Source organism: Xenopus laevis, chromosome 1S, assembly GCF_017654675.1.
Source record: "Xenopus laevis strain J_2021 chromosome 1S, Xenopus_laevis_v10.1, whole genome shotgun sequence".
In the NCBI taxonomy this organism is placed as follows: Eukaryota; Metazoa; Chordata; class Amphibia; order Anura; family Pipidae; genus Xenopus; species Xenopus laevis.
The window spans coordinates 135,338,978-135,365,081 of NC_054372.1; the positions used below are offsets into that span (position 1 = coordinate 135,338,978).

Genomic DNA, 26,104 nt, shown 5'->3' on the forward strand with positions numbered 1-26,104 from the left:
GGCTGTGGTTGGTCCTTTAATGGGCGGGGCGTAGGAGTTTCATGTAGTAAGCATCAGCTGATCTAGAACACGGGTTAGTGGGAAGATAAACAGAGACTAGAAAGTTCGGTTTCCCGCTTGTCTTCCGTAACTCTGGTAAGTGAGAGGCTTCTGCCCGACGTATCGCTGATCCGTACAGTTCAATTATCGTTTAGCTGCTGCTGGGGCTCAAAGAGCAGGGTGTGAACATTTCATTGCCTTATAATACACTATACACCAGGAGCAACAAGTAGTCTCTGGGCTGCCTGAGATATTGGAAAGTGGGGTGAGTTTACTTCTCAGAGAATGCCCTACTGAGAGAGAGACACACACACACACACACACACACACACACACACACACACACACACACACACACACACACACACACACACACACACACACACACACACACACACACACACACACACACACACACACACACACACACACACACACACACACACACACACACACACACACACACACACACACACACACACACACACACACACACACACACACACACACACACACACACACACACACACACACACACACACACACACACACACACACACACACACACTTTGCCTGTCCTGAAGGGTAGACAGAACAGAAAACAATACAAATAACTTTAATACCATTTCAAACATTTTTTTAGCAGTTATGCCTGACTAACAGGTGTATATAATAGACAAAAGCCATGAATATCCTGTAAATTATATAGTGAATAAAGTACCCCCTCTTGTAAAATATAAGGATATTATTAGTTACCGAGGAGTTTCATGACCATATAAAAACACGAGGCCGAAGGCCGAGTGTTTTTATACAGGTCATGGAACTCCGAGGTAACTTCTAATATCCTCATATTTTACAACTGGGGGTACTTTATTTATTATAATACACAAATTTTAGTGAGTCATGTGACAGAAATGACATCACTACTCACCGTTTATAACTGATGACATCACTACTCACCATTTATAAGGATATAATTTACAGGATATTCATGGCTTTTGTGTATTATATCCTTATAAATTATAGATGATGTCATCAGTTATAAACGGTGAGTTCTGATGTCATTTCTGTCACATGACTCACTGAAACTTGTGTATTATAATAAACTAGACATTAAGCCCATTAAATTAACGGGCACTAGAACATATGTAGTCTGTTGCGCGTCTATCTACGTCGCTAGGAGACGGTCCGTGGGGCATATGCGCATAGCGCAATCCCACGGACACAGGGACTGGACGCAGAGACACTTGAACTTTATTATATAGGATAAAGTACCCCCAGTTGTAAAATATGAGGATATTAGAAGTTACCTCGGAGTTCCATGACCTGTACTCCTCAGTAACTTATAATATTCGTATATTTTACAAGAGGGGGTACTTTATTCACTTTATACACTGTAAATTCAATGCACCCCCCAAACTTGACTTCATTGCAAAAAAAAAATCCCCATAGTCCTGACATCTCCTTTACAGGCGGTGGAGTCTGCCCACTCCTCTTTTCCCTTCTATTTACCCTGGTTGAAAAGCACAGAATGCTCTGTGCCCCAGTCAGTGGCGGAACTACCGGGGGAGCAGGTGGTGCGAGCGAGCCAGGGCCCGCACCCCCTCAGGGTCCCCCGGCAGCCCGTGCGCCGCTGAAAATGCGGCCGTACGGAGGGGGCGGGCCCGGCTGCGTGTCACGCACCAGGCCCCGCCCCCTCTAGTGACGCTACTGGCCCCGGTCTTTCACATGTGCTGTCCGTCACACTTTTTTCTTTGGTTTCAGTCATGACAGTTAAGGAAGTGACACAAATATGGCAACTGCAATGGTTATGAAACCAGGAGTACTATAATGTCTCAGTACTGTATTTAATGTTTGTGTACTTATACCCTCTTGAACAACTTATTGTAAATTTGCTGTGTGTGCTTTTTTGTGCACTTTAAAGCGATACTGACACGTGCCTATAAAAATCATAGGAACTTGTCAGTATCAAGTGCACCCAGAAAATTTAATCCGCAAAGCTACCCCCGCAAACCTGCTTTCACCCGACCCTCTGACACTGCTAATGATCTTCTGAACAGTTTCAGTGACGCTGGACTGGGGGCGGCGCAATCCTTCCATTGGCTGATTACGATCGATCCACCTCCAGCCCTGCGCCACTGAAGCAACACGGAAGATCTGTTAGTGGTGTCAGCCGGTCTGCTGCTCACAGGTTTGCAGGGAACTATTCCGTGTGCAGCATTTACTTCATACTGACATGTTCCTTTAATTTTCACATGTCAATATCGCTTTAATATAAGCTTCAGCATACTGAAATAAGAAACTTTGTAAATACAATCCATTAAATATTCTGCATATTGGATCTAACTGTTAATGAATATCTGACACCCAACTCCTTAATGAAGAGAAATGGATGCTGAGAGAGGAATAGCGAAGATGAACTTGATTATTTAGGAAACAGAACAGAATTTTTAATTGATTGTATTTAGAAAGTTTATCATTTCAGAATGCTGAAGCTTATATTACATTTTCATTTTCGATATTTCCCCTTTAGCATGAATTATTATAAATGAGTAATTTGTTTCCATCACATTAAGCAGTTGTATTGAGAAAATGTTGTATTGGAAGACATAAAGCAGCACTTGCTCTGATCTTTTCTGTGTTGTAATAAGAATAAAATGGAAAAAAAAAAACTGAAAATTGTAAAGGGGGTGAGAGAACAGCTCACTAGCAGTTGGCTGACCTGTGAAGCATACCCAGGTCGCAGTGGGAGTTAATCAACCGAGGGCTTTACTTTGTACCATTGGACCAGTTCCTCCTTCCACTTCCAACATGTTGCTCACCAACCCCTTGGATGTTGCTCTCAGTGGCCTCAAAGCAGCTGCTTATTTTTCAATTTCTGGCTTAGAGGCAAGTAGGCTGCCAGTCTTCATCGAGGCTACTAAATGGCCAATCACAGACCTTATTTGGCAACTCCAGGAACATTTTTTATGCTTGTGCTTGTACTTTTATGCTTGTATTGCATTAAACACGCATGGCAATCTTGCTTGCATCAATCCTGTGTGCCTTTGGATTACTTTCTATGGTTTAATCAGCCAGTTACATGTAGCGTTATTACATGTTTACACAGACATACCATATTTGAGGGACTTCTGAATCAATCCAGTGAAGCAAGATCTTTATTTTCAAATAATGCTACATTTTTTTTTATCTTCATACAGTTTTTTTTCTTGTTTAACAGGAACACTGTAAATGTTTGGTGTATAGCAATGAAGCATCCCAGAAGCAGCCCAGTCCCATAAATTAATAATGTGCATGTAAGTTAGTACTGGGAATTTCCAAATCTGTTATATATAGTAATTTCTTTTTAAAAAAGTTGATAATTGCAAATGCTGTTTAGCAATAGGGATGCACCAAATCCAGGATTCAGTTTGGTATTCGGTCGTTTTCAGTAGGATTTGGATTCGGGCAAATCAAAAAAATCACGTGACTACTCGCCACACAAACTCAGAGCACAGTTCTTTTCCCACCTCATTTTCTGAATTTGCGTATGCAAATTAGCGTTCAGATTTGGTTTGGTATTCAGCCAGCTCTTTCGCCAAGGACTGGGGTTTGGCCACATCCTAATATAGTGGATTCGGTGCATACCTATTTTAGCAGACAAACATTTAGCACCTTTTTTAAGAAATAAAGCCTCTGAAATGTTACATAACATTGTAGAAACTTGCATTTATTGTTTCCTTTAATCTGTTTAAAAAGGGAACAAAGGGGAAAGTGTAAATGTTTCCCTGTGTGAAAAGTGCAGTGGGTGTTTACAAGGTATAGGGCACCTCTCTGTAAATACTAATATCAAAATATCACCTGCTGCCCCCAATATGGTGTCCTGTGTAGCAGAGCACCAACTATAATGGCTGGCCCTATACAGAACAACCAAGTACTTCTAATATTTTACATACATTTCACAATGGTTTATTTATAACTTAAATCTTGCTAAATATTTTTTTTTTACACTCATATAGAACAACCAAGTATTTACAATATTTTACATAAATGTGTCAATGGTTTATGTATAACTTAAATTTTGCTAAACTTTTTTGTGTTTTGTTTTTTTTACACCTCATTATTTCATGTGATGCATGGGTGGGACACTGAGTGTCATTTAAATACTTTTATGCTTCCTGGTGATGCTACTTCCCCTTGTTTTAAAAGACAGTAACTGCACCAGCACGGGAGAACATTCACAGAGGCAGACACAGCAGAATGGAAGAAGGATTCCAATGAACAGAGAACAGTGCAAGATATTTAAGGTATGAAGCTGTAATATCTACCAACACCAGCAGATATTCAGCATGTTTCTAAATATTGAACAGTGATCAGTAACTTCCACATCAAATAGTCAAGGGTCAGTTACATTTCTTACAGGTATGGAGCCTCTGAGCTTTGAAACGTACAGCAATTATACTGTCTGGAATAAAGCTGATGTGAGTATGAACACTTTTAATCTTATTTTGTTAATTACACAAATACTTGGTGAGTTAATCTATTCTCTTTTGATATTAACAAAAGTAAAAAAGAAAATACTCCGATTCTAGTAAACTGATCCAGTAAACTGATTGCTGGATGATTTTTTAAAAATGCAAATAATTCCCATACTCTTTTGAAAAGTATAAGCACTGGGATTTCATAACTGTAAATATAAAATGGCCCATGTCCTGATCATGCGACAAGTACTGTACTGTTTTTGGCTTATGTTGTTGGTAAAGCACATGGTGGAATCATTAAAAGGAAGTGAACAGTACAATAGAAATTGTTTCTAGTTTCCTGCTGTAAAGTAACTGTTATGAAATATTGGTGACAGGTATTCATAACGCTTGTGGTAGGAGACCAGTGGTTAATTTATCATTTACTTGCATGGTTTAACCTAGCCACCTAGGCAATAAAAAAATATCATGGTACATATATAGTACATATCTTGCTGAAAAATCACACATTGTAGTTGTAATAGTTTGTAGTTAGAGCCACAGAAGAGTGGTAACCTAACACCTGTTCTGGAATGGGTATGCTGGTAAGTCTAGTTTTGCTGCAGATTGATTACCCATACCAACAACAGACTTTTTCTGCCAGAAAATGTATATGTCGAGTAATGTGTAAGCTCAACTGACACCTGGCCACATTTTAAGAAGACTTGTCCTGCTGTATATTAGTTTGTCTCAACCAGCATTTTTTTCAGCAGTGCCAGGAGGTAGGCAAGTTGAATGCTTCACTTCGGTGCAACTTCACCAGAACAACACCAGACTGCAGTGACAGTGATGGATATATTCATTATCTTGATGGAGCTTTCTGCCGCTTCCCTCCAAGCTTGTTCCCTCTTGCTATCTTTTTGTATGTGAGTATTTGCTGGGTAAGGCTGGTATAATAAAGCCCACCATGCATGGGTAATTCCTCAGTAATAGCCTTGCCTGGCCCACAGGTTAACTAGACTTCACTAATGTTCAAATTCCACTGATACAGTCACTTTTATCACAGGTCCAGGGGCAACTGAAATGTGACTGTTGATGTAATAACTGAAATATTATTTATTATTATCTAATGCATTATCACAATCTGGATAGCACTTAAATCAATAAATGTTCTAAGTAGAATTCCCTAAAAATACTGGGAGGTCTGGTTAACTTAATAAAGTATGGATTTTTTTACTTTGTGTTTTTTAAAGTCTCCTCTTGTCTCTCCTCACAGGTGCTTTGGTTGCTCTACCTTTTCATTATCCTCGCAGTAACTGCAGAAAAGTTGTAAGTACCATGTTCAGAAACAAAGATATATCTGTTTGTTGGGGTTCACCCAGCAGAATGCATGTGTGTTTATTAATAGATCACTTTTTATTTCTTCTGTGTACAAATACTGTATATAATCTAGTGCAAGTCCCTTCTTTTAATGCATATATGACCCTTTGACTCTAAAATCACAGAAAGCAAATATAAGCTCTTTTTTCCTTATCTGGGTATGCCCCATGCACTTGCTTAAAAAAAATGTGCATTGGCAGATAACATTTTCAGTTTGGAGTGATGAACTGCTGGATGGTCTGTCAGAACCAAATACTGAGCTGACATACATGACCAAGTGGTTGGACAGTGAATCTAATAATGCAGAAATGTGCTGTTTGTCTTTCATTCAGTTCACCTATTTGTAAGGGTCAGTGGGATCTAGATAACAGCATAAATTCATAAATGGTGAGTTACAGAATAAGATATTAAAAACATAAACCATTGAAATTGTCTTGGAATGCTTTTATTTAATTTTATGGTAAATAGTCTAATATTTCTAAGAATGTATTATAAAAGGTTGATTATTTTAAATGTCATTATATAGCATTCTTGCTGTTTACTGTACTACTTTTTTTCTTGCAGTTTCTGTCCTAATCTGTCAGCGATATCCCGCATTCTTAGACTTTCTCACAATGTCGCTGTATCCTTTTCCAGAACTTTGCTGGTTTTGGCTGTATGGAGAAAAGACATGATCCCTAATACATCCTATGTTTACAGTGGTGCAGTAAACCATAACAAGCAATCACTGGTGGTGTTAACTGTTTGATTTAGGTTACTGTCCCTGTGCACATTTAGTGCTTTTTTTTTTTTACATACAGGTTTGGTGTCAAAGCCAAGAATTTGAAATTGCATTATACAGCTCTAAGTATAGAATGATTGTGCCTTTAAATTAGATTTCATTTTCCGTCAATAGAAATTTACATAAAAACCCCTACTAGAATCCACTAGAATAGGAAGCCCTTTTAAGGAATAAAAGCACAAATTTAAATCAGGTACAGGTATGTGACCTGTTCTCCAGAATGCTCAGGACCGGGGGCTTTTCTGTATAAGGATCTTTCCATAAATTAGATCTCTCATGTCTTAAGTGTACAAAAAAGCATATAAACATTAAACTCAATATGATTGTTTTGCCTCCAATAAGGATTCATTATATCTTAGTTGGGATCAAGTGAAAGGTACTGTTTTATTATTGCAACAAAGACAAAAGCAGGTCTCCGTGTTTTCCTTTACTCACCAAGTATTGGTGGTGGTTTCGGGTGCACAGCCCTGAACTTGAGCTAAGGGACAGGATTCAAACCCTATTTATAGTATAAGCAGGCACTCAAGGACCAATCTTCCATACAGACATGTATAAGAAAGTAGTATTATTTGTTACTTACAAGCGATGCTGTAAAAACCAAATAAATACTACTTTAGGATTGGTACTTGAGTGCCTGCTCATACTACAAATATTTTTATTATTACAGAGAAAAAGGACATTGTTTTTAAAAATGTGAATTATTTGATGAAGTCTACTGGAGACAGCCATCCCATAATTCTGAGCATTCTGGATAATGGGTTTCCAGATAACAGAACCCATAGCTGTGCCATATGTGTTTATCACTGTCTTCATGTGAACCAGAATATAAGCATCTAATTGTCCTTGACATTCTTTCTACATGGCGTTACTTTCTTGGCATTTGGGAATGGTGCCCCAGATGTATTTAGTGCTCTGGCTGCTTTTTCTGACTCAAGGACAGCAGGACTTGCAATCGGAGCCCTTTTTGGTATGTTGGAAGGTCTTAAGAGTATGCTTTTTCAACTTGTACACAATGAGTGGGCGAGGCTTAGAATATTGTGTAGTTAAAATGTGTGGTGGGCTGTGTTGTAAATAAATTAAGGCTATGGCACACACAGTGTTATGGCCACCACAGTGCTCTTTGGAGAACTGAAGAGATCAGTGTGCCTTTAATTGCCTGACACTGCTTATATTCATAACAATGGAAAACACTGTGCCTTTGACTGACACAAGAGGTGAGATACTACTAGTTGCACCCATGTGTTTCCTGCTTTTCACTGGGTAGCAGCGATACAATAGGACTGCTGAATATAGTTTTTTTTATATGTTGTTTAAATCACAGAAAAATGATTGGTTATTGCTTGAGCTAAACAGTGCAGCCAGGGAAACTGTAGCTACTTCATGTTTGGTTCTTGCAAAGTACATGCTTACCAATAAACAAACCTCTCTCTCCACACTGTAATTGTTTTAGTGTACAAATAAGCAGGAGCCCATTATGCAGTCAAATTCCATGTGTGCCTTAGTCCTTAGGACGGAACACCTACATTTAAAAATGTTCTGCCTTCTTCTTATGTCCAAGGCAAATGCCACACAGTGGCTGAAAATGACCTGCTGAAATACACAGGCAAATAATCAGCCCCTAAGTGGGCATTCGCTTCCTCTCCTGCCTGCACCCAGAACCATTGTGTTGACTCAGGTACAGGCTGATGTGGTGGATTTTTGCAAAGAAAGGCTAGTGTTTGCATTCATGTGCCAAAATTTGCGGTTTGTGCCTGCACCCAAACCAACACAGTGGTTATGGGTGCAGGCAGGAGAGGAGGCTAATTCCTTTTTTTTTACATGCCTTTCAGCCTTCCAAATTATTTCATAAATTGCACCACCCCTAGTAGTATATTATAGAATGGCTAATTCTAAGCAACTTTTCATTTGGCCTTCATTTTTTGGTTTCATTGTTGAATTATTTGCCTTCTTCTGACTTCACTGACCCCATCTAAATACACAGCCTACAAATTTATAGTTATTGCTACTTTTTATTACTCCTCTTTCTATTTAGGCCCACTCCTATTAGTATTCCAGTGTCTTATTGAAATCAATGTATGGTTGCTAGGGTATTTTGGACCCTAGTAAACAGATTGCTGAAATTGCAAACTGGAGAGCTGCTAAATAAAATAGCTAAAAATTTTAAAAAAAATTGTCTGAGAATATCACTCTCTACATCATACTAAAAGTTAATTTAAAGGAGATCAACCCTTTATTCATCAGTAGAGAGATGTGCACCATGCTTAATGAGGAAAATATGAGAACACCTTATATTCTGTACGATTAAGAATATTTAATTTTTTAATTGTTAGGTGCAGGGGTCTTTGTCACCACTGTAGTGGCAGGCGGGATCAGTATAGTGAAGCCATTCACAGCTGCATCTCGTCCTTTCCTGAGAGACATTGTGTTTTACATATCTGCCATCTTCCTCACATTCTTCGTTCTGTACCAAGGTTATGTGACCCTAGCTGAAGCTCTAGGTGAGTATAAAGCCTCTTTTATTTTTTATCTCCTTTACTGGGTTTTGTGTCACGTGAAAGAACAGGACATATAACTGCTGGTTAGTGGTGTGCAGGTTGAGAAATTCCTGGCCCGTGCTCCCAACCCACAACTGGCCTGGCCTGACGTCCCCCCCCCTATATTTATAGATCTGCACCTGCCCCGCAGTGACATTACAGAAGGGGTGGGCACGAGCCTAAAAATTTAGGCATCGGAGCTGGCAGTGCTTAACGTATTGGCTTTTTGTATGAACTGTATGAGACCTTCTGGAGAAAATATACCGTACTAGTGCAGTTTCCAGGCATTAATATAGTAATTTTTTTTGGTGTTCATGGCTCTTTTTACTAGGGGGTACCTGCTTCTGCTTTTATTTAACTGTTCCTGTTTTCCCTGTACATTATTGTTAATTACTCCCTGCTTACACAATGGGTTATACTGTATCTGTTGCAGATGGCATCTGCTTTGTGGACACTGCTTTATTGTTCATAGTTTTTCCTTTTAGTGTATTTGCTGTTGTACCTGGTTTATGTCTTTGTGGTTGTTCTCTCTACCTGGATCTACCGGAGGATGCGCCAACAGCAGTTATCTGTTCCAGTAACAGAAGAACCAGGTGAGGACTTCAATGAACAGATTCCATGTTAGTTATGCAGTTAATATATGTCTCATTCACTGCAATGGGCAGTACCCCATATATACTAATCAATGAACAATAAAAACTAACTTTTCCTATGGGTTACTGCCTATGTGCATTTTTGCCCAGGTTAATATGAAAGGCCCCAGATGCTAACACTATTGTCAGTCAGTTTAAAGTATTCTAAAATGACTGCTTTTTTTCTTCATTGTATTTTTTTAATGTTACCAGACCTTTTGGGCGAGTCAGAAGATGATTGCATTACCACTCCACATGGCTCAGAATATGGTAGGTTGTTTTGATTTCTACAGTGACCAACTGGGAAATTTCTATTTTCTTTTTAAAATGACCTCATTTACGTGACATAATTATATTAAGTGAAAATGCCCAAATTACTGTTTGGGTCTTCTCATAGTTATATGGTTTATTTTTTTTTCCCAGGAGATGAGTATCAACCCCTCTTTCCCATGCAAAGGAGCACCTGGCAGATTCTTACCAGTGAACTGAATCCAGTTGATGCCAGGAAATGGAAACAGAAATCTTGGAAGTGGAGAACTTTCAAAATGATAAAGGTTAGAAAGAGGCAATATATAATTTATCACATAAGGATGGGGTCAGACTGGCCTTCTGTTAGCTGTTTATTATTACCACCCAAGGTCTATATGATGCCTGTTTACTGCTGTCTATATATAATTGTTGTGAGAGTGATCACTCAATGTTAGGTTCTCTTGTGAGCCCTAGGAGGCCCAGTCTGATACTGGATATGCTTCTGTATTTAACTCCACATGAAATAAGGTGAGAGAATATTTAACTCCATGACTGTTGCTTTGTAATTTCTTCTGGCTTTGTTGTTAAAAATGTAATTGAATTAGAACCAGAAATCTTCAGCTATAAAAGTTTAAAATATGTTTTCTAATAGTAGACATGCAATAAACTACCTTGCAGTAAAGCAGACATAACATCACAATGGGTGTCCTGTACTCCTAATGGTATTGTGCCAAAATTGCGAATAAGAATCCATACAACCGTTATTTTTTTTAAAAAAATTGTGATAAACAATTCTTTGCCTAAACATCAAGTGAAGTAGGTGTACACGATATTATTAGCCATATTTGCTTTTGCAGGTACCTGTAGAATTCCTCCTTCTCCTTACTGTTCCAGTGGTAGATCCTGATAAAGAGGAGAGAAACTGGCAAAGGCCTCTGAACTGTTTACACCTAATCACCACCCCATTGCTTTGTGTGTTCACTATGAATGCAGGAACATGTGAGTTCTCTCTCCATCTAACTACTTCTCACCAATCAAATTTAAATCAAAATGTCTATCTAAGAAACTATTGGAACGGGCACTCTTATAACACAGATATTGGTCTTTAGCTGATTGAGCTGGTTTCAGTTGGTTTGATTCGAATTAACCAAAATATATTTTCCTGCAGTCAATGCATGCACCTAGTCAACAGAGCTTTCTTACATACAGTTTCAAATTCAAAATGGATGCTAAAATGTATTGTCTGTACTTATTGATCTTACAGCTATTTGACTTTTAAAAGCTATTTAGTCCCATATTTGCATTTAATAAATATAAATTTGCATTTCAAACATCTGGAAAGATCTCTCAAGCAGATTACAGAACAACCATTTTCTTTAAATAATGGGGGCAATAAACTTGTTAGGGTTACAAGACAAAACAGCCTGCCTTCTGTCGTTTCAGATGGACTCTACATAATTAAAGGTGTGATGCCAGTTTGGGCTGTTTTGCTGATTATTGGAACTTTCTCAGCTGCGGTTGTTTTTCTTACAACCACAAATGGAGAGCCTCCAAAATATCATTGTGTAAGACTTTAAAGCACTCCTTTGAGTTGTTTGAGATACCTAAGTTATTGTAATTTACATTTTATAATACCTCCCAAATATCTTTTCTTAACAGCTCTTCTCCTTTCTGGGATTTGTTGCCAGTGCTCTTTGGATCAGTGCTACAGCCACAGAAGTAGTTAATTTGTTACGCACATTTGGAGTCATCTTTCGCCTCAGTAACACAGTTCTTGGGCTGACGCTGCTTGCCTGGGGGAACAGCATAGGCGGTGAGTAAAAATTATATAGATTTACCTGGTTCTGCTTGAGTTCTACAACACTGAGTGACTGCATGATAGAGACCAATAATAGGTTTAATGCTTACAATAGTTCTCTTTGGGAGGTGCTGCCTTGTGCAATATTTATTAACCTGATTTTTTTTTTCCAACACAGATTTTGTCTCTGACATCACACTAGCTCGACAAGGATACCCCCGCATGGCTTTCTCTGCCTGCTTTGGTGGCATTATCTTCAGTATCCTTTCTTACTGTTTTTTTGCAATGACTGGAAAAAAACGGAGTGGTTAAGAAGCTCCTTATAATCATGAAGGAGCACCATAAAGACAGCAAGCATTTATGATAGCAATTAAAATTGATTGATTGATAGGCTTGATAATGTATAATAAAGTATGAAATCCTCCAAAGAATTCTAGAACTGACTTCTATGTTTTTGGAATGCCTATAAAACCATGTCTAGAATATAAAATTCCTAGCCTAAAGAAAGCATTGGCCATGATTATAAAATTATCAGATTCCAGATTTTATTTGTTTGTATCTTAACTTGTTGCCAGATGTGCTGATCGGAGTGGGGCTTGGATGCCTGATGCAAATGGGGCCAAGCAAAACATCTTTTCAGGTTTGTTACTTTGGATATACCCCAGGCTAAAATCTTAAGCTGGATGTAGATGCAAAGGTACAGTTGTATGAAATTAAGATTTCCGGATCCCGACATATTTTTGTACCATGGCAATCAGTTATTTAGTTGATTTAACAGATTAAAAGATTTATATTGGCTACTGATCACATCTTTGCATGTACTGCAATGTATATCTGATGATATCAATGGGTGACTGTCACTACTATTTGTCGGGCATGACTTTTGTACGATTGCCTGTCTGTCAATTAATGGCCAAAACATTGTCTGATTTGTTATTTTTCCTACTTATTTTAATGAATGGTTAATGGAGGATCATTAGACTGAAAATATATGATTGTTCGCCAAACAAAGAGTAAAATCTGCATGCCTATGGCCAGCTTTAGATGGTATTTTAGGAGGAAATACTGGTTTATAAATTCACAGCTGTTTCAGTATACATGTTCTGTTTTGCTACATCGATTACTATGCTGTTCAGTGGCAGCATCATGGCTTATACATTCTAGCAATTCAAATGTTGTTTACCATTTCATTTTATCCTGAATTATACTTGCCTTGTTTTCCAGGCTTCTGTTTTCCTTTTCTCTACCATCCATGCTTTTTTTCTCCTGTTCATAATACATTATCAAATGTTACATTATATGATGGGTAACACATGTACTCCCCCAAGTTTATGATACCCTTTATACCTGATATACTCAATTTGTATTGTCTCCTCCTACAGCTTGAGCACCAGGGTCTTCTGGTGTGGATCCTGGCAGGGGGCCTTGGCATCAGCTTGGTATTTTCTCTTATATCTGTGCCCGCTCAGAGTTTCCACCTGCGACGTGGTTATGGTGTGGCTTTGCTCTTCATCTATGTCCTCTTCCTCACTGTGGCCTTATTAACTGAATTTGGGGTCATCAGATTGGAAATGTTTTAACTCTGCACTTAAGTCCTACCAGGCCTCCATCTCATGAATCCATGCATTTTTCTTTGCTATTAAACAAAAGTCACAGCAAACCTTTCAACTGAAAAAACTGTCTCTTGAGGTTGGCTTTGAGATTTTATCCCATCGTGACTTCGTTATTGACTCAGGATTACAGATTTATTTACAGTATATTTTATACCTCGGATTTTTAAAAAGTTTAAACGGACAATCAATCTAAATTATATTCTGTATTATGTTGCTGATCCTAAAAAAAATTATCTTAAGTTTTTAAACAATTTCTTTCAAAAGCTGTATTGTAGAGAACTACTTTTGTAAACTATTATTATATTTTTTTAAGTTAAAGCCTAATGTGTAGTATATTGTTTGTACTGAGGGAAAAAGAAGAAAAGGGAAACCCGTTCTGTGATCAAGCTGCACTTTTAAATCAACAATAGCTAGTTATTTAGAACATGATAATAAAGAGTTTTATATTTGCATTAAGATGTATTACCTCTGAGCATCTGAAACCAAGAATGACCGGCATTGGTCTCAAATGTGAATCTGCTTGGATAATAGTTTTCAATCACCCTAAAATTTATTTTAAGGAGAAGTCATTGTAAAAATCACTGGGGTTCCAAATTGTTTGGCACACCTTCCCTTCGATTTTTCTAATCACTGACCCACTACCCTAGGCTGGTGTTGCTCTTGATGGACTTTGAGTATTTCCAAGTGCCAAACTCTATCTTAAAGGAGAAGGAAAGGTTAAAATTAAGTAAGCCTTATCAGAAAGGTCCACATAAATACTCCATTAAACCCTCAAAGTAATGCTGCTCTGAGTCCTCTGCCAAAAGAATCACTGCATTTCCTTCCTTCTATTGTGTCCACATGGGCTTCCGTATCAGACTTCCTGCCTTCATCTTAAACCTCCTTGCCCCAGGTGTGAGCATGGTCAGTTTGCTCCTTTCCCCCCCTCCCCCTCCCTTCTCTGCTGTAATCTGAGTCCAGAGCTATGAGTGAGCAGGGAGAGACTCTGGCAGGAAGTGATGTCACACTAAGCTAATACTACAGCTGCTATACTTAACAAACAGAGAGCTTCTAGAGCTTTTTATTCATGTATGGTAAAACATTCTACAGAATAAATATAGCATGCTAACTTGCACTATTGCAGCTAATCTATTGGCAATAAAATGCCTCTGTAGCTTTTCTTCTCCTTTAATCAATTTGTGTACTGCATGTTAGTGATGTGTGGGCCGGCCTGAAGGCTGTAAGACCGCTGGTTTAACTGGCTACAGGCAGGTTTGAGCTGTACTTTAGCCTGTGCTCTCCCCATCCGTGGCCTTCTTCTGCATCATTTCCGCCTCTGCACGTGACTTTTTATGTACTCGCACAGGCCCTGTCCCATCCCTTTTGTGATGTCACAGCAGGGTGGGCGCTGGTATATAAAGAGGGGATCGTGCTGCGTTAGGGTTGGGTGTGGGTGGAGGAGCAGCAGATTAGGGTCGGTGTGGGTCATGTTTTTCTCGCCCTGCACATCACTACTGTAGGCGTTCAGATTCATGAGGCATAGTGTTTGCCTGGGAAAGAGGAAATATATTGTGGTGTAGCACTCACATGGGTCAGAGCATTGTTTTGAAGAAAAGGAGCAATGAACTGGGGGAGGCAGGTTATTGACTAGAAACACTGGGTGGGGGGGTACCTACAAATCAGCACCCCCCCCCCATGATTTTAATTTACCTCTCCTTTAAATGACATGACAGTGTTGTATGTATTACCTACTCCATCACACAGTCCTTTTATCCCAATTAGTAATGTGCTGCCCAACTCCCTCCATCAGGAGCCGTTTGGCTGCCTTTACTGTAGAATTTCAGGCTGTGCCAGTAGCATTACCCTTCAATAGCAACATATTAGCACAGTTCTTTATATACCCTTGCATTTTCAAGATATATTGAGTTAAACATCTATTTGTGCATGTATTTTTTTGGTTGGTTTATTTGTTCTTTGCACTACAAATACATGAAATGACAAAAAGCTGGTTTGATCATGCTGTATATGTTATGTTATGTTCCTTTAGTTACACAGCTGATACATGTGAAGGGCTGCCTGTTCCACATGTGAATTATACCCCCCAACAAGGATAATGTTGTCTACTACCCCATTTGCGTATGCAATGTCTTTTAACCTTTAGTTGCTTCTGTACAGCAGGGCATAATCACCCACTATGTGGAAAATGTTACTAGAGTGTTGCTCTATATTAAGGCAGAAATTCTCATGTATAAGGCAGAAATTCTCATGTAAATGGCAATTTTGTATTTTGGTGTATACTGATCAATTTTTAATGTATTAAACTGTTAAAAATATTTTATACATTTGTTTTTGTATTGTAAATGATTTACTTCAATCTATGTTATTAAAGCAAACCATAATCTAATTATGTATGTACATATATATTATAATATAATCAAGCTGAACTGTAGCCTTTGGGGCAGCCATTCAAAGGAGAAATGGTTAGAAATCAGCTCGTAGAATATAATGGTGTTCTACAGATCTTAACTGTCATCCGCTAAACCTGTGCCATTTAGCTCTTTTTCATTTGCCTCCATTGCTACACAGCAGCTTGTTTTTTTAAACTATAGTATTGTTTCTGAAGCAAACACGGCAGTTTTACAAGTGCAGGGCGATACTACATTGTGTTTTATTTACTTTTTTACTCAAATTTTTTGGTGTTACAATTCCTGTATGTATCATATACTGCGTCAGCCACTGAATTGTTTGAGTTGGGCCATCTATGCCACTACAGAATGGGTTCAGTATAGCAGGGCTGTCCAGCTGGAGGCCTGTTGGCTGGATATGGCCCCCAGTCTACTTCAAGGCCCCAAAGACTTCACTGTTCAACATCATCATTTTAATTCAGTCTGGCCCTCTGACTTGCTCTATGACATATAATTGACTACATGTAATAAGTTGTACAGCACTGCAGTATAGCACAGTCACTGGTGGGGGCCTCAATATTTATTACCTAAAATTTTCATGAAATGCCATTGCCTGTCCTAATACGGTAGTTGTACTGCTGTACCAGTCACTATCTGTATAATTCAAATCTCCCAGATTTGGCCTTTTCTATTTGTAATAAAAGCTGAGCTGTTTCGCTTACATGTGGTCTATAGAATATGTCCACAATTAACTAAATTGTCAGTTGTCTAAGTATTTTTTTTTTCTTTTTATTTATTGTGTTTTTCCAACATATACATACATTGTTGCAGGCCCGGACTGGCAATCTGGGGGTTCTGGCAAATGCCAGACAGGCACTATTTATTGGGCTGGTGAGGTGCTGTTTGGGCCTCTGTGTAGCTGAAATGCCAGAGCCTATTTTGAATCTCCGTCCAGATCTGCATTGTTGTCTGTAAATATTTTAACCCATAATGCTTTAGCCCTCTCATTCTCCACTATGACATCTTCCTTTATATTGGGTTTAGGGACATACTTTGTTTGTCTATCTTTCCTCTGTTATGCCCAGATCCTTATCCTACCACAGAACTTCTCATTCTGTACATTGATTTCCTTAAATTCCTGTCACCTTCTTAATGTAGCATGTTCCACAGTTAGAGGCAGATTTATCAAGGGTTGAGTTTTTTTTATGGCCAAAACTGTCAAATTTGACTAGGGTTTTATCCAAATTTTTCAAAAAAATTCTAATTAGATTTTCGAGATGAATCCTTCTCTGGCCCTTTAAGAACTCAAATTTGACTAATTGCTGTATAAGTCAATGGTAGAGATCCAGGGATCAATTTGGTGATGTTTGCAGCCTTCCTAACATTGTAAGAGAAAAACCCCAATCGAGTTTTTAAAAGGTGAATTGAATTTGATTCCAATTCTATTAAAACATTTGGGTCGATCCTATTCAACCGAGTTTAAAAAATTCGGTTTTTACAATAAATTCTGATTGGTCTAATTTCGAGTTCATGGGAGTTTTAAAAAAAACTCACATGAATTCTAAATTCGACCCTTGATAAATGTGCCTCGTAGGGGCACATTTAATAAGCTCGAGTAAAGGATTTGAAGTAAAAAAACTTTGAATTTCGAAATTTTTTTTGGGTACTTTGACCATCGAATAGGCTGCTACGACCTTCAACTTCGATCCAAACGATTCGAACTAAAAAACGTTCGCCTATTCGACCATTCGATAGTCGAAGTACTGTCTCTTTTAAAAAAAAAAACTAATTTAAACCTACCGAGCTACAATGTTAGCTTATGGGGACCTTCCCCATAAGTTTTTTAAGCTTTTTTTGATCGAAGGGAAATCCTTCGATCGATGGATTAAAATCCTTCGAATCCTTTATCTTGAAAAAGTACGTTTTTTCCTTTGATCGTTCGATCGAAGTATTTGCGGTAAATCCTTCGACTTTGATATTCTAAGTATTTGACTTTGAGGGTCGAATATCGAGGGTTAATTAACCCTCGATATTCGACCCTTAGTAAATGTGCCCCTTAGTGTCTTTGAAATAGATACTGGAGAAGTCCTCAATTTAGCTATTCATCTAGTTTTCTAAAATCATAATTGATGACCCCCCCTCTAACTTTGTCATGGGTTCCATTGTGTGCTTAAACTGCTTAGCACCCTGAACACAGACTATTTATATACTCGAGTATAAGCCGAGTTTCTCAACATCCAAAATGTGCTGAAAAAGTCTACCTCGGCTTATACTCGAGTCAATGGGCGCTAGCTGAGATTGCAGTCACTGCTAATCATTCCTATACCAACAGAGGACACTTGGGGAGAGACTGCAATATCACACAGCACCCTCTGTTGGTTATATGAAAGATTAACTGACTGCAATATCACACAGTGCCCTCTGTTGGTTATATGAAAGAATAACAGTGACTGCAATATCACACAGCGCCCTCTGTTGGTTGTATGAAAGAATAACTGACTGCAATATCACACAGCGCCCTCTGTTGGTTATATGAAAGAATAACAGTGACTGCAATATCACACAGCGTCCTCTGTTGGTTATATGAAAGAATAACAGTGACTGCAATATCACACAGCGTCCTCTGTTGGTTATATGAAAGAATAACAGTGATGGCAATATCACACAGCGCCCTCTGCACATGGTAGTGGGACAGTGGGACAATGCACACAGTAATCCGTTTGGCAATTCTCTGTCACCATCAACTTTGCAAAGAAGTCTGGTTGATCGCTGGGGGGGTCGCTTTGGCGGAATGTGCGCTGCTGGGAGACAGGGCTGTAGTGTCTAGGCTTATACTCGAGTCAATACGTTTTCCCAGTTTTCTTAGGTAAAGTTAGGTACCTCAGGGATACCTAGGGAAGGTGCACAGGCTCTCCCACATAAATATAGCAGAGGACCCCGTGTTAAGTCTAATTAAACAGGGCCCATCGAAATGTAAGATTTCAACCTTATATAAGCTCATCACTACTACTCAGGCGAACTCCACTAGTTTGAAAAGCAAACTCCTATGGGAAAGAGATGTAGGGGACTTGACTGACACCCAATGGAAATTAGCACTCAAAACCCCCAGATTGGTCTCAAAGGACTGTAGGCATGAACTCCTCCAGCTTTATCTGATACATAGGGCCTACTATACTAAAGACAAACTGCACAGAATGTTCCCAGACCAATCCCCTCTGTGCAGCAGATGTAAGACGGAGGTTGGATCCCTCATACACACTTTCTGGCAATGCTCAGCACTGCAACAGTTCTGGCAACAAGTCTTGGGGCATACGAGCAAAGCCATAGATACATTGATACCTGCAGACCCGGTACTATGCATACTAGGGGTGACCACAGATCAAAGCATGCTGACAGAAAAGAAACAGCTGTTAACTAAAGCACTATTCCATGCCAGAAGGCTCATAACTGCAAATTGGAAATCAGAAATCCCCCCAAGTGTTGCGGCGTGGGTGGGGGCTATGCAGGATGCATGTAAGTTAGAACTGCATATATATAGGAGAAGAGGCACACCCCAGCACTTTACAAGGATATGGTCGGGGTGGATGGCTAACAATGCGGACTTGGAGGACCCAAATAGGGGTGACCCAGAGTAAAGTGCTCCTGGTGTGTTAGGGACTACCAATTTAATACTAAACTGAAATATTGTGGATGGGCATGAATGATGTTGATATGTTATCTGCATAAATAATACAATGTACACTGCTGAGAACTGTTCGGTAATAAAGGTGAACTGTTATCTTTGAGGATTGTGCCAATCTGCGCATTGGCCTGTATTGTGAATGCACTGTTGAGTACTCTGTCATGTTTAAATTGTTCAATAAACCTATTTTGAACCAAAAAAAAAAAAGTTAGGTACCTCGGCTTATACTCGGGTCCGCTTATACTCGAGTATATATGGTAACAGACAATTTCGTTTAATATCCTTGTGAAATTTAACTCTATACAATTTTTCACTGTCTCATTTCTGATAATTTCTGAAAAGTAGGGTATACTATTACAATATCTACCGAAGTTTTTGACATTGATAAATTTGCAGGATGTAACAATGACCCAACTGCACAGAAGTGGTGCTCTATATCCAGACAGCAACTTTTATTTTCATTTTTCTTTTTATTGTCCAAAAAATAAAAACAGTACAGATATAGGATCTTTTATATCATCATCATCATTTATTTATATAGCGCCAACAAGATACGCAGTGCTTTAAATGCTGGTTTTTTTTCAAGATAATGGGTCTTTCTGTAATGTGGATCATTATACCCCTGAGATTAAAAATCATTTAAACCTTAAATAAATCCAATTGATTAATGCAGTTTAGTTGCCATTTAAGTACAAGTTACTGTTTTCCCAAAAAAAAGGAAATCCCTTTTAAAAATTAGAATCATTATCTTAAAATGGAGTGTATGGGAGATGGCCTTCCCTTAATTTGGAGCTTTCTGGATAACTGATCCCATACCTGTACAACAAATTTAGTAACAAAAATAAACATTAAAGAATAATACAGTCGTGTTCAGAAGAATAGTTTTATTTGTGTTATTCCTTTACAAAAGTTGAAGAAAGGGGAATATTAGGCTGTTCAAAAAAAAATTCTGCAAAAACTCAAACATTCACTGTATAAACTGAAAAATGTTTTGATTTTGATTTCTTTTGAATCACTGAACTAATATTTAGTTGTATAATCAGTGTTTCTGAGAACTGCTGCACATCTGTGTTATATGGAGTCGACCAACTTCTGGCACCTGTTACATTCCACAATTCTTCTGCATTTCTTGGTTTTGCCTCAGAAACAGCATTTTTATGTCACCGCACAAGTTTCTATTGGATTAAGGTCCGGGGATTGGGCTGGTCACTCCATAACGTCAATCTAGTTTGTCTGGAACCAAGATGTTGCTCGTTACTGGTGTGTTTGGGGTCGTTGTCTTGTTGAAACTCCCATTTCAAGGGCATTTCCTCTTCGGCATAAGGCAACACGACCTCTTCAACTATTTTGATGTATTGAAACTTGGCTTCACATGTAACGGGTAACTTTAGTCCTTCTTTGATCTTCCTGGAGCTGATCATTGGCCAATTCGAAGTTTTTTTCATTCTAATCATTCACTTGAGCTTAGTAAATGTCCCCCCTAATAATGTTCCTGCCGGTTCAAACTTTCCAAATCACGTGACCCAACGTGAGCGTTATGCAAGACCAAAAAGAAAAAAAGTTGCACTCAACACCTCCAATTATTTATTCATCTGGAGTACAAAAAAACAAACGTTTCAAGGGCCGTCTGCAGTACATCACTGATGAAGGGGGCAGACGGCTCTTGCAAAACAAATCATGTAACTTTTTTTTGACGCCCGAAAAACTCAACTCGACCCAGGAAAACTGCGTCTTTTTCGGATTATGAAACGGATGCCAGTCTGAAACCTTCGAAGATCATGAAGACAAGAAACATCTTCAAATCTGCCATTCACTTTTACAAGTATTTTTTCTTCTGACTCTACCCAGCTGTCAAGTTAATGCATGGTTGCTAGGGTAATTTGGACCCTAGCAACCCGATTGCTGAAATTGCAAACTGGAAAGCTGCTGAATAAAAAGTTAAATAACTCAAAAACCACAAATAGTAAAAAATGAAAACCAATTGCAAATTGTTTCAGAATATCTTAAGTTAATTAAAGGTGAACAACCCCTTTAATCTCTGTAAAGATAGATCCCTTATTATATACTAAATACCCATACATAAAAGGGCACCTGTCACCCAAAATTTGAGGTGCAGGCTAATACAGCCCACACTCTGGTTGGGGGAAACAACAGAGTTTTTTTTTTGTTTTAATACTCCTCCCTGAGCACTAGGCCAGCTGAACCACGAGGAATCTTCTTTGGTGGGTGGCTATGTTGTGGCACTGAGAATAGTTTCACAACTTTATGCACATGCGTGTGACATCACACCTGTACACGTCATAATGTCACGTATAAAGTTAATAAAAGAGAGAGTTCACAAGAAATTCGTCCCCCTCTACCTGCCAAGTAGTCATTGCACCTATTCTTTTGTATAGATTTTATAGGGTACATGATATTTCATTATAAAGATCTTCCTTAATTAAGGATGGGATGCAGGATGAAAGACAATTGTATTGTGTATCCCTAATTAACTCAGTAGAATATAATTACTTGAGATAACGCTATGAACTAAAAAAGAGCTTGTGTAACAGCTCAGGAATCAAACATGTAGTAAGAATTCTCTCAATTTGAGAAAGGTTTAAGGGATCCCAAACATTTTCCTATGCGTCATACTCCTAAATGGCAATTCTCTCTCGTTATACTGTATATCTGCTGCATTTGTGAGGAGTTTGTGGTTAGCAATGCAGTTTGCAGACCATGTGTTTAGCAATGCTGTGCATGTGGTTGTTAGTTGTGTGTAGTTTCCTAGTCATTTCCTGAAAAACACCATGATTAATAGAAACAGTATACACTGGAACTAAAAATGTCATCTATATATACAACCTCAAATTATTTACAGAGGTCTGTGTATTTGGCATCACTGCTGACATACCATAAAACATGGCTAAATGATTGTACAGAGCTCTATTCTAGGCTTAAATGCCACTATCTTGACCTATCCACCCACTACAACTCATCAAACCTAAAAATGAAGCAGGGGATCTACTACTAAATTTCAAAGGATTTGGGGACGTTGGATTGATGTTTATCAGAACTAAGGATAATGCCATATGGATCATACCTGTGCTCATGATAAGGCTGTATTTAAGACATTCAGATCTTAGTATGACACAACATACAGTATTTAAATTGGAAACACCCAAACTTTTCCAGTATGCATACAGTGGTAGATAGAGGTGTAACACAACTGACAGCAATGTTCAGCATAGTGTAAGTCGTGTTTGAGTTCTAGCTGACACACAATGTAATTGAATAGATTTTTTCCAGCTTTGGGGGCTTTTGCAGAAGGGTCCACCAACTTCTTATTACACCATAAAAGAGACAGTCACGCATTCCAGGTTTTAAAGGACAAGAAAGTGGTACTAAACAGTGCAGGTGTGAGGAGCCAGCCTCTGAAAGGAACTTATGATATATAATAGCTCCAAAACCAGTACAATTGGCATTGGATTTTAATAATCTGCCCTGTAGAATCCATTTATATTATAGACAAACCTTTATTTCTTCTTGATAATTTGAAATTACCCCTAAATTTAGCTTCAAAACAGCTGCCCAAATTTTGCACACTGAGTACGTGCACTGAACAAGGCCAAAATCATTCCTGTTATAGTGATGCTGAAGCTGGTGCACTAAGTTCAGTATCAGGGCGTAACTACATAGTTCTAGTAAAGGAATCCTCCAGAATCATATGGAGTTTAATAGTCCAAGGTTATTTGTGTGAGACACTTGGGGGTGGTTATTTACTAAGGTTGGAGTTTTTTGAGTTAATTTATTGATAAATAACTACCACTTGACACAAGTAGAGAAAATTCACAGCCTAGTCGAATGTTTTCTACCACAGTTCTCAGCAATTATATCAACATTTTATGTGCATGCAATTAATTGCAGCTCTACGATTTTGCCTAACAAGCGTGTGCATTTGCAAGTATTAAGCAAGTGTCCTAGTAATTCTTCTTTAATAGAAGGACCTGTAGAAGTAGGGTTGCCACTTTTGCTGATGGCTAAACCCGAACACGGAGGGCGGGCAGATTGCATTAGGGGTGGGGCAGTGATGTAGGAACAGACATGATGACATCAGAGGTGGGCACAATGATGTTGGTTGAGTTCTGACACCGGGGTGAGGCTATTGCATTACTTAGAGCAACTGGCTGGATTCTATCCAGTTTTTGAAATTTTTTAATGTGTTGATGCCCAGTTAAAAACCACACAGGTGGCAACCCTATCTCTAGCTATACTCTGCTTGATGAGTAAGCCCAATACTTTACTGTATTTACAGATATGAGTTCTATTATACTGAAATTATCCTGAAAGCTCTGAAATACAGCAATGCTAATTTAAAAAAAACCACTTGTTTTTGATTGATTTGCTTTTTTTTTGTAATAATAAGAAATGAACTGCACTTGATTAACTAAGCCATGTTGAGGTGAGTATCTTAGTATTTAAATGTTTTTCATGTATTGGCCAGATTATTGTTCGGGTTTCATAAGGCTGAAAAACGAACAGAAAGTTCATACCCAAACAGGCCTTAGAAAAACCGAACTGTTCGGATCAAAACCAAACAGGTGGCAACCCTATGTATAAGGTATTTGTTTACACCTGTAACAGTATCATAACTTGACAGCACTGCGCCTCCTCCCAAAAAAAATCTAAGGCTAGTACTACACGGCCGACATTGATGCGATCCGATGCTGGGCGACTAAACGCACGTGTCAAGTCGGATGCGATAGGAACAAGGTAAGTAAATATAACGGATAGTGTCGCAACGGTGATCCGACGCGACACGACTGACAGATGCAGACGCAGCTTTGCAACACGATCCGACTTTACATTACTTACCTTGTTCCTGTCACATCCGACTTGGCGCGTGCATTTTGTCGCCCAGCGTTGGATCGCATGAATGTCGGCCATGTAGTCCTGGCCTTAGTGAGAGCAGTGCACATAGCCCCTCCTGACAGCAACTCTTAACCCTAATCCTTCCCCACGGGCGACTACTTTGCAGCAGGCAGTGACACTGAGGTATTAAAGAGCTGGGGGACTTACATATGACAGAGCCCACAGTATCTGCCAACCACACAACCTTAAGGTGGCCATACACGGGCCGATAAAAGCTGCCGACAGACCGAGTCGGCAGCTTATTGGCCCGTGTATGGGGGCCCCCGACGGGCTTCCCCGATCGAGATCTGGCCGAAAGTCGGCCAGATCTCGATCGGATGGGGTTAAAAATCCCGTCGGATCGCGGCCGCATCTGTTCGTTGATGCGGTCCCGCGATCCGACCGCCCATTTGCGAACGTGAAGGATCCGATCGTTGGGCCCTAGGGCCCACGATCGGATCAGCCCGATATTGCCCACCTCAAGGTGGGCATATCGGAGGGAGATCCGCTCGTTTGGCGACATCGCCAAACGAGCGGATCTATCCGTGTATGGCCACCTTTAGGGTCTGCTGCATTATAGGTTATTACAATCAAGTGAGGTTCAATGCTGAATAAGGAATGTACTGATGCAGTACAGTTTATCTCCATGATTTTTTATGCTTTTTTGAACTGTTTACAGCTATTGGTGTTTGTTCCCTCATTGCCCTTATTTTGTTTTTACTAGTAGGTTAAGAACGGCTCTGGACTAGAAGTCAAAATAGGCTCTGGCAGTTCAAGTACAAAGAGGCCTGAACAGCCCTCCAGTGTTCAGCCTATGACTAAGTGTCCCTAGTAGACACGAAAGGCATCAGGCCCTTGTTTTTAATTATGAAAAATAAAATGCAAATGTTTAACTTTTAACATCTGGCTTCTGCTTCTCTACTTGGTGTGGTTCGGCTTGTGTCAGCCTTTTTTGATGTCTCTAAAAAGCCCCCCCCCGCGATGGGTTAAACCCGAACAATAGGGGCGTGGCAGATAGCATTGGGGGTGGAGCAGTGATCTTGGGGTGGGCATGATGACATCAGAGGCAGGCACAATGATGTCGTGTAGCTATGATGCCGGGTCAGGGTTATTACATCACTTATATGCAAATGGCTGGATTCCTGTCCAGTTTTCGCAATGTTTTTAAATGGACAGAAAGTTTTGAACAGACAAACTGAGATGTCCAGTTGAACCCTACACAGCTAGAAACCCTACCTCTATTCTGCCTGATGAGTAAGACCAATCGTTAACTACAGGTATGGGATCTATTATACAGAAATCAGTTATCCAGAAAGCTCTGAAATACAGCAATGCTCATTTAGAGAAAAATCACACACACACACACACACACGCGCGCGCCACCAAAAAAATGTAATAATCTTACAGCAAGCCCCTCTGGCATTAACTAGAACTACAGTCTGGGCTCGGTTAAGAAGCACCAGCAAACAGTTTTAAATTCCAGATGGGAAAGACACTGAAAAATATTTCATAAACCTAAAACCACCTGAGGTAATTGTGTTATGAAATGCTGCAGCCATTGTATTATAGGAAAGCTGTGGTTACTGTGGCAACTACTTGGATGAGTGACGTTTGATGTTCCTTTTCAGCCTATCCAATCATTGTACGGGTGACAGAATGACAAATGAGCAAGCCCTGTAGGGT

The 26,104-nt window shown here is 39.2% G+C and overlaps 1 protein-coding gene across 6 annotated transcripts; it reads left to right on the plus strand.

The window, feature by feature from the left end:
• The first annotated feature begins 6 nt into the window (after nt 1-6).
• slc8b1.S (solute carrier family 8 (sodium/lithium/calcium exchanger), member B1 S homeolog) lies at nt 7-13,815 on the plus strand. 6 transcript variants are annotated; one of them, XM_041572389.1, is made up of 18 exons: nt 7-135; nt 3,260-3,335; nt 4,228-4,325; nt 4,441-4,499; nt 5,249-5,404; nt 5,755-5,807; nt 6,423-6,480; nt 7,501-7,606; nt 8,970-9,137; nt 9,659-9,766; nt 10,019-10,075; nt 10,229-10,359; nt 10,912-11,053; nt 11,498-11,619; nt 11,714-11,867; nt 12,031-12,111; nt 12,428-12,492; nt 13,235-13,815. In XM_041572389.1, exons 4-18 carry the CDS (start codon nt 4,443-4,445, stop codon nt 13,430-13,432), a joined length of 1,656 nt encoding a protein of 551 aa, XP_041428323.1. In that variant the 5' UTR covers nt 7-135; nt 3,260-3,335; nt 4,228-4,325; nt 4,441-4,442; the 3' UTR covers nt 13,433-13,815.
• Nucleotides 13,816-26,104: the final 12,289 nt, after the last annotated feature.